This window comes from Formica exsecta, unplaced genomic scaffold, assembly GCF_003651465.1.
Source record: "Formica exsecta isolate Colony F162 unplaced genomic scaffold, ASM365146v1 scaffold178, whole genome shotgun sequence".
Classification (NCBI taxonomy): Eukaryota; Metazoa; Arthropoda; class Insecta; order Hymenoptera; family Formicidae; genus Formica; species Formica exsecta.
The window spans coordinates 278,251-288,533 of NW_021849095.1; the positions used below are offsets into that span (position 1 = coordinate 278,251).

The 10,283-nt window shown below is 38.3% G+C and overlaps 1 protein-coding gene across 9 annotated transcripts in view; it reads left to right on the forward strand.

Moving 5' to 3' along the window:
• LOC115233565 (protein tramtrack, beta isoform-like) overlaps positions 1-10,283 on the forward strand; it is a 64,620-nt gene that overhangs the window by 36,115 nt on the left and 18,222 nt on the right. Inside the window, exon 10 of one of the 9 annotated variants that reach the window (XM_029804061.1) lies at positions 4,229-4,838. The exons of the other annotated variants lie outside the window; for them this stretch is intronic. Coding sequence (XP_029659921.1) covers positions 4,229-4,809 — 581 coding nt within the window. The 3' untranslated portion in view covers positions 4,810-4,838. Of the gene's footprint in view, positions 1-4,228; positions 4,839-10,283 lie in introns of those variants that run through there. 9 annotated transcript variants of the gene reach the window in all.

The following is a 10,283-nucleotide window of genomic DNA, read 5'->3' on the forward strand; positions in this document are numbered from 1 at the left end:
TTTTATATCAAAATATGTCAGATTAAGATATAAAATAAACTAGATATAAAATAACTCGAAAAATACTTAATGAAAAAATACTTTGTTATAGTCTTTAGTCTTCACTCATAAAATAATTGTTTTCGCTATATGATGTCTCCTTTTGTACTGAATATGTCAATATAAACTATTTTTTCATATGTCTTCAAATTTCGCTAATAATTAAATCGATCACTTTATACGAATCACCCTGTGTATGTATACATATATATGTATATATATATATATCTCTCTCTCTCTAAATACATATATACGTAATAACCCATACGTAATTCTCACGCTCGGCCAATGCGCAGCGCCTCGTTCCTATCCTCTTTTTTTTTTCCTTCCCCTCTTCGGAGCACAAATCGGCCACCTTCATCTTGCCTCTCTATGATCAATCTGCGTCTTCTTTCTGCCGAACCGCACCTGTCGCTCTGTTCGATGTCTCAAATCTATCCCCAATCCTGATTTAACTCAACCGAATCTAATCTACGATTATATATCGACACTCTTCTCCGCTAACATCCTTGTACCATGCTCACCATATTCTTTTTCCGCACAAATGAGAAACGCTTCGCTGCCATTGGCCAATAGTAACAGGAGGGGGTAGAGCCAGCTTTTAGCGGTGCTTACTTTTTTTTTTGTTGTTGTCTGATTTTCACACCTTGAACGCTGGTTAACTTCTTTTACGCTCGTTCGTTGCGAGGAAGATAGAATAGCAAAGTCTCATTCTTTATCGCGAAAAGACAGACAGCAAAGAAGGAGAGAAGAGCGTAAATGATGATGATGATGATGATGAAGTATACTTAAATAACAGACGACATATTGTCGGCAGGTTTATCGTTTCCGTCTTCTCTTGCGTTCTTCTCATTGCTTTATTAGACGATAATGACGACATCGAAAAAAAAAAGATGACTAGCAAAAGGAAGAATAAAAATAGAAACGGGATAGATTAAAAATACGTAAAAATAAAGAGTGACAAATCAAAAAAGAAAGAAATCAGAAGAGAGAGAGAAATAGTGTGACGTACGTTTCTTTTTTTCCTTTCTATAAAAACTACTACATATACGTGCGCGCGCGCGAAAGAGAGTGCTTCGAAGAGAGAAATGTCGTCGGAGATGATCTCGTTTCGGTAGTGACCGTGATCGCTTTGTTCACTTTTGGTGCAGGTGAGTTGAGATTATCTGAGTCACCATCATTCGATCTCTGAAAGATTTAAGCTTTTGCGCGGGGATATATATATATATATATATATATATATATATATACATATATAATTTATATTACATTATAAAATTGTATCGTGCGTAAAGAAATTTTTGTTATATCGTCAAATTATAGAAATCGGGAAATATATATACTTTCGTGCGTCTGCAACTGCCTCTTACCTGCATCTCGAGGAAAGTGCAAGACTGCTATTAGTGTGTTGCGCTTTCCTACGACCATAACTTTCTCACGCTCTCATCGCGGGTGCGATGGTCTCGTCGGTGAGTTTTGAACATGTTTGCTTAACATGTTTAATGGATTTTGTTAAGAGACAGGGAGGAATACAAAGAGCAGATAAGTGACGGAATCGTGAAAAAAATTACGAGATGTAGCGAGAGAGAATATATATATATAAAATATATTTATTTCGCGTATGACTCTTGCAAAAATGTCGTGCCGAGATTTTTCTCATCTCGTTTTTCATTCGTCCTTTTATGGAAAGGACTATACCAGTCAATATATATATTGATTATTCTTGTAGATTGCTCGCGCGACTCTTGCAAAGAGAAATTGATCATCGCGAAAGAGAAAGGGAGAGAGAGAGAAAGAGAAGAAGGAAGTTTAATTTACGAGGCTTAAAAAGCAGACTGTACTATTGAATAGATTTTAATATATATATAAGTGCTTACTTTTTTTTTTGTTGTTGTCTGATTTTCACACCTTGAACGCTGGTTAACTTCTTTTACGCTCGTTCGTTGCGAGGAAGATAGAATAGCAAAGTCTCATTCTTTATCGCGAAAAGACAGACAGCAAAGAAGGAGAGAAGAGCGTAAATGATGATGATGATGATGATGAAGTATACTTAAATAACAGACGACATATTGTCGGCAGGTTTATCGTTTCCGTCTTCTCTTGCGTTCTTCTCATTGCTTTATTAGACGATAATGAGACGACATCGAAAAAAAAAAGATGACTAGCAAAAGGAAGAATAAAAATAGAAACGGGATAGATTAAAAATACGTAAAAATAAAGAGTGACAAATCAAAAAAGAAAGAAATCAGAAGAGAGAGAGAAATAGTGTGACGTACGTTTCTTTTTTTCCTTTCTATAAAAACTACTACATATACGTGCGCGCGCGCGAAAGAGAGTGCTTCGAAGAGAGAAATGTCGTCGGAGATGATCTCGTTTCGGTAGTGACCGTGATCGCTTTGTTCACTTTTGGTGCAGGTGAGTTGAGATTATCTGAGTCACCATCATTCGATCTCTGAAAGATTTAAGCTTTTGCGCGGGGAAGCGAGGGAACTAGGGAGGCCAGCCGCTAAAAAGAAAGATTTCTAAAAAAATTGAAGTCAAAATCGTAAATAAATAGATCGAACGAAAAGACGGAACTGTTTTTGGAAAAGTGCCGGAGTGTAAGAGAAAGCCGGATATAGAAGGATGTGACGCCGGAGGCCGAAAGCGGATAACGACGTATATGTATATATATATACATATATGTACAATAGAAGTAATTACATATATTTGAGAAACAACTTATATAAAGTAATTTAATAAAACATACAAGGAAGAGAAAATGTTGCTTTTTTCTCGAGCGTCCTCGATCTCGATGGATCGTTTTCTCGTAGAGATGGATACTGGCAGACTGACTAGACGCACTGGACAAAGGGGTTGGTAAAGTGTGCACATGTATTGTTAGGTGTCTATTAATCAGTTCACATATATGTGATGATCACCTGGTCATATACGGGTTGTCCAAAGAGGTATAGTCCTTCCTATTAATCTCATAGATTCCATAAGTGAAAAATGCTTCTTCAAAACAAATTTTATATTCTATATAAATTAAGAATTTTAACTTTTGTAAAGCTTTTCTAAACTCTTGAGCTTATATAATTTGCTTAATCGCGATCGCCTTTGTTCGAACGTCTAAACATCGATAGTTTTGCGTTGCGATCGATCAAAATTGATCAAGCGCTTCTCACCAAGCAGCATCTCTTGCTTGATCGACTTTGATCGCTCGACTCGTCTCGAAAATCATCCACGTCTCGATATTCGAACAACCGGAATAATTTTTTTATTTTCTTTTTTTTCTATGATCGAACGGAAGTATAGTCTCGCACGACACCTCGTATATGATTTTCTAGAGGCTTGTACGTATGTATGTTTGCAGGATGTAGGCGTGTGTGAAATGTGTAAATGAGAAGTGCGGGTGTACATGTGTATGATAGATATGCAGGAGAGAAGAAGATAAGAAGAATACGCGTGTGTGAAAGAAAAGATGGAGCGCCAGAACTTTGGGAGAAAGAGAGAAAAATTGATGTTGTGCTGAGAATTCAATTTTGCAACTTGGCGAGAGAGAGAGAGAGAGAGAGAGATAAAATGTGTGAAAGTGGAAGAATCTAAAGGGGAATAGACGAGCGGGGGTGGGGACGACATGGAGAAGGCGTGTCATAGTGTCATAGCGTTATTCTTTAACGCGGGACAGAAGTTGACTGAGACGGCCGAGATTCAAGTACGGTGACTCTTTTTTGCTGGCTCTACCCTTCCTCTTGCTTCCCCCCACAAATATAGAAATATGTTGTGTCAATACAGTATATACATACACAGAGATACATAATCACGATGTGCGATAAAACTTCGTTTATCAGAATATCGCGGAAGAGTTTGCGCAGCGGAAACTCGTGCAACAATACTCTTATCTATTTGTGAGATGACTTGGGTGAAGAGTATAATCTCCATTTTTTAAATAAAAAGTTAAGGGTTTGACTAGTGACGACGAAGATTTTTGGTACCAAGGATTTAAAATACTAATTAAAAGACGAATAACACACTAAATATATCTGGAATATTATTCATCAGTATCATTTTTTTGAAAGCTTATATTTAACAAGAATTTGGTTTTCTGATAAACGAACTCCTACTGCACATCCAAATGCTTGCACGATATATATTACAGGCGCGGGTACATAGAGCGATTTAAAGGATCGAGATTTCTTCGTTTCAGAGTTAGAAGAAACGTCGAGCGGTGGTGATAGCGGCGAGCCGCCGACTCATATCCGCATCAACTTTGAGCGATGCTTTCGCAAGGAGTTCAGCACGTCGACGCTGCAAGGTAAGGCCGCGTCGACCACCGCGGCGATGTCAATGGCTGACGATCAACAACAACAGCAGCAACACTCGGACACCGAAATGGAGACAAAGACGAAGGACAACATAAGCAGTGCCATATTCAGTGTGATGGCCGGCGAGGCAGAAATCAGTCAGAGCGACTTTGAAGGCTCGTTCAAAGTTGAGAACGAGCGCACGGAGGGCTCGGTGCGAGACTTTTGCGTGAAGGAGGGCGACGTTTATCGCTGCACCGTATGTCATCGCACGTACACACACATCAGCAACTTCTGTCGGCACTACGTCACCTCGCACAAGCCTAACGTCAAGTACTACGCCTGTCCGGTCTGCTGTAAAGAATTCACCAGAAAAGACAATATGGTCGCCCACGTGAAAATCATACATAGTCTTAAGCCGCATATGAGTCTCAGTAGTAGCAACGGTGGCAACAGCAGTAGCAGCATGGGTCAGCCGCGGTAGACCACTGCTGTCGGTTGGACGTCCTCTCGTTCTGCCTTATATATATATATATATATAAAGAAAGAATCATAGTTTATTATCGCAATTAAATTATCCACGGATATGTACACGTATACAGAGTGAGAGCGAGAGAGAGAGAATGAGAGAGAGAGAGAGAGAAAAACATAAACAAATGGTACGTATATATATTATTGCGATTATTATTATTTTATTATTACGATTATCATTATTATATATTATATATATATATAAACAAAAGTTATATTGAATATATTTTAGCGCTAGTTGATATAATACCTATTATATATAACGTCGTTGCAGTTTCGAGACGATGCGTCAGAAAACGAGGGCAAAAATAAAAAAAAAAAAAGAAATAAGTAAGAAAGGAGGGACGATTGCGAGGATCGATAGTTGCGAAAACAAAAAGATCGTTCGACCTCCGAAATTTTTGTAAATGTAATTAAATGCGAAAACGTGCGTTGAATTAACATGTGCTTTTCATGCGGGATCCAATGTTTTATCGCGCAAGCAGTCTCCGGTTTGGTGCCTTTTTTAAGCGACATAAAATAAGAACAATGTTGAAAAAAGAAAGAGATATGAAGATTGTAGAACGTGAGGTGAATGAAAATAAGGAAAAAATAAGTAAATTGTTATATCGCGCGCGTATCCCTCTCCCTTCAAAGGGATGGATCGATGATCGCATTCTCAGTGCCAAATATAAAGGAGGAAGTCGTTCTCCGAGAGGGCGAAAATTTAATAAGAGAAAAATAAAAGAAGATGAGAGAGAAAGAGAGAGAGAAGGCGAAAATTTTATAGAAAATTTTTCTAGAGCTGACGAGTCTTTTCTGACGCTGGGTAGATTTAGTATATTTTATATGCACTGATTGTTCGACTATGACTATCAATAATAAAAAGAACGGTGTTCAATAGATTGTAAATCAGAGAGTTTTTAAATAATGTCTCGCGTACCGATCACATATCGAATATATACAGGTCTCGAAAGAATAGTGCCACTATAATTAGGATTACGAGAATCTAATTTCCCAATATTCGTCATCTTTTCGTGGAAAAATTTTAAATATTTAAATTTACGCATACATAAATTTTCCAAAATCTATAGATGTAATTAATCAAAACATCTTTGATAAATCAAGATCATCTTTGTCAATCATCTTTGCAAAATTTTTTATTAGCTTCTTTAGGGACATTCTGTATATATTCGGCGACTTTTCGAGTTCCGTGAGCGACAGAATCTATCGTTGTAAAAATGGAAGAATCTTGCGAAAAAAGTATTGTGCATTTCGATAAAGTCAATCACGCGTAACATATCAACATATGACGAATAATGATAAAAAATGAGTAAAGTGTAAGAGAACGAGAGAGAAAGGAAGAAAGAGCATTTTTGCCAAATGAATTTGCAATCGCGATCGGTGGAAAGTGTGACAATGTGTGACAAGAAGAAGCGGAAATATTACATTTTCCGCATTTCGTCTACAAGACGATGGCGACAATTTCGCATTTTTTTCTAATCCCGTTGACTCGAGAGGAAAGGTAACTACCAATGCCACTAACAATGTAGTGTTCGTATGTAGTAGTAATCGTTGTTTTTTTTCTTTCTCAGTTCCATTTTTGCGTTATTGTTGAGTTATAATATCATGCACGTGAAGCCGCCAGTCTTGCTTTAACAAAAAAGAACATGTTTTCTGGACTATCAGATACATTAAATATTGAAAGAAAACTTATTGTTTTTTTAGTTATACTGTTAAATACAAATAAATATAAATATAGAAAATTTCCAAAATTTATAATATCATTAATTTTGGACGATTAATTATTAAATTAATATGCTGAATTAAGTTGTTTATTGAATCGAGTTGCGAAAGAATATTATTAGTTTTTTTTTTTTTTTTTTTTTAGTGTGAAAGTGGAAGAATCTAAAGGGGAATAGACGAGCGGGGGTGGGGACGACATGGAGAAGGCGTGTCATAGCGTAGTAAAGTTATTCTTTAACGCGGGACAGAAGTTGACTGAGACGGCCGAGATTCAAGTACGGTGACTCTTTTTTGCTGGCTCTACCCTTCCTCTTGCTTCCCCCCACAAATATAGAAATATGTTGTGTCAATACAGTATATACATACACAGAGATACATAATCACGATGTGCGATAAAACTTCGTTTATCAGAATATCGCGGAAGAGTTTGCGCAGCGGAAACTCGTGCAACAATACTCTTATCTATTTGTGAGATGACTTGGGTGAAGAGTATAATCTCCATTTTTTAAATAAAAAGTTAAGGGTTTGACTAGTGACGACGAAGATTTTTGGTACCAAGGATTTAAAATACTAATTAAAAGACGAATAACACACTAAATATATCTGGAATATTATTCATCAGTATCATTTTTTTGAAAGCTTATATTTAACAAGAATTTGGTTTTCTGATAAACGAACTCCTACTGCACATCCAAATGCTTGCACGATATATATTACAGGCGCGGGTACATAGAGCGATTTAAAGGATCGAGATTTCTTCGTTTCAGAGTTAGAAGAAACGTCGAGCGGTGGTGATAGCGGCGAGCCGCCGACTCATATCCGCATCAACTTTGAGCGATGCTTTCGCAAGGAGTTCAGCACGTCGACGCTGCAAGGTAAGGCCGCGTCGACCACCGCGGCGATGTCAATGGCTGACGATCAACAACAACAGCAGCAACACTCGGACACCGAAATGGAGACAAAGACGAAGGACAACATAAGCAGTGCCATATTCAGTGTGATGGCCGGCGAGGCAGAAATCAGTCAGAGCGACTTTGAAGGCTCGTTCAAAGTTGAGAACGAGCGCACGGAGGGCTCGGTGCGAGACTTTTGCGTGAAGGAGGGCGACGTTTATCGCTGCACCGTATGTCATCGCACGTACACACACATCAGCAACTTCTGTCGGCACTACGTCACCTCGCACAAGCCTAACGTCAAGTACTACGCCTGTCCGGTCTGCTGTAAAGAATTCACCAGAAAAGACAATATGGTCGCCCACGTGAAAATCATACATAGTCTTAAGCCGCATATGAGTCTCAGTAGTAGCAACGGTGGCAACAGCAGTAGCAGCATGGGTCAGCCGCGGTAGACCACTGCTGTCGGTTGGACGTCCTCTCGTTCTGCCTCCTCCTTCGGGCCGTGTTTTCTTTCGCGCGACGGTCTACGCAAAATTGGTATTTTGCGATATTGCAATAGATTATTTTCAAGATTATATGATACATCAAGGTTCTTTATATTATCAAAAGGAGAGCTTTCATATACCCAGTGATTAATGATAGCGAGGATCTTAGTATGAAGATTCTAAAGAGTCTACAGTGTTATAGATTATAATACCGCAAGAGAATCTATAAAAACCGGCTACGTTCGTGGGAGGACACCAAGGAAGATTCGCGGGGCCCGATGTGCTTGCCAAAAAGAGAGGTTAAAGGAAAGTAAAACTAGGGAGGAGGAGGTAGAAGAGCTCAAGGAAAATGCGAGGAAAGCACCGGACGAAGCGCCTCGAACAAGGTCAATGCGCTCTTGCGAATGGAAAGAGAGGAAGACAGTAGATAGATATGTGTAAGCGATAGACAAATATAGGTAGGCAAATGACCGATCTTGTGAGATGGCTACAATGGAATGGTTAGAGGGAATATGCGGAGATGGGTATGCAAAATTTTAGCTACGAACATCATCGTCGCAGCACATGTTTCTTTTCCGTTTTTGCGCGGGCGTTTTTACGAGAGTTTTTCCGATGCACGAATTAACTTTTTGAGCGTTAATCATCTCGAGTTTATGGTGAAACATATTTTATAAAATATATGTTACACCGTTTTTTAATGTTATATGACATGCATATCACATGAGAGAGATCAGCTGGATATTCTGGTATCAAATATATGCCTTGGCAGAATCAATCTTGGATATCATGTATTTATAGATATCAAACATATATACGCTTTTCTATTTCCAAATTGCAGAATCTTTTTGGAAACAGATTCGATGTTATCGCTCAAACAGTTGACAGAGCTTTTCTATTGGATTGCACTGACGCTGCGTAACGTCTGCGAATACAAGACGCGGGTCTGACCAAGTCTAGTACAACAAATTCGAGCAATTACCAAAGTAATTTTTATAAATACTTAAATTAACGAGATGTATTGGCAAATTATTGGTTGATGTCTTTTTAACGGTATTCTTGGTACCATTTTATAGACAACTTTCATTGCTCGCGTACAATGCATACCTACCCTGAATTTCATTTCTGCTGCTGGTCCTGATTCTGGTTCCAGTGTTAATTCTAATTGTCTTTATCAATCTCCGTGCCTTCGAAGACCCACAATGCGCACGATTCAGCATGTCGCGTCACGCAACGTTTATCTTTTTTCGAAGAATTGCAATCGTAGCTCTAGCAGCGTCGGAAACTCCAAAAGGACGAAACGAAACTGTGCGTGCATAACAAACAACGGGCATTAAAGTTACGAAACGAATGAGCTTTATTATCGCGCTCGCTTTGAGTAGAAAGAGCGAGGCGACTGTAAAAATGGGGGACAGAAGAGGCTTTGTACTATCGTAAATTAAATGAAAAATTTATATAAATCTAACCGATGCGCTCGTTTCAATGCGTCATATAACGTGTGAGTTCAGTTGTAAAAGCAATTGCAAGCAAAAAGGAGGGGGAGACGCCGTGTAAATCCAAATCAACGCAGAGACAGAAAGAGAGAGATAGAAAAAGTATATTTATTATCGCCTGACTATATATTACGTTGCAGAGAAAGATAGAGGGAGAGAGAGAGAGAGAGAGAATCAAACACGCCAGCTGTGATGCAGTTCGGCGATACATTTCTATGAAAAGTGCGCGCGCGCGTTTCATCGAAAAAGTTCAGTTTACAAGTTCGCAAACTTTATTCGTATTTTTCACAAACAAGGATCTTCGCGCGTTCTTGGTAAAATATAGTTTTAAACACTTTGTTGATAGATCTCGAAGTACTTAATGTACCTCGAAGTTATCTCCCAAAGAAGAAAGATGGGACGATTACACTATCATCACATATAGCAATAAATAAACTTGTATATGGAAAGTGAGAATTTTGGGAACAATACACCAATTATATATAATAGATTGTTAAATATTTGTTGTGGAACTATATTGAGAGAGAAACTCTCTCGACTGAACTCGTAAAAGACTTGAAAGATAAAACGGAAAACGAATCAGGGCGAAACATGCGCGCGCACACTTGCAGTGTAAGTAATAAGGGAACTACGTAGACTGAGCAAATGCAATATATATATATATATATATATCTTTTATAATCTCTCTTATTAATAATGTATTATTAACAAAATCTGTTATATAATTTTATAATTTTATTTAATTCAGTTTCTGTGGTCCAGATAACATCACCTCCGTTTTTAACATAACAATAAAGTGCCATACTCGGACGGCAGCGCAACTGTCACGAC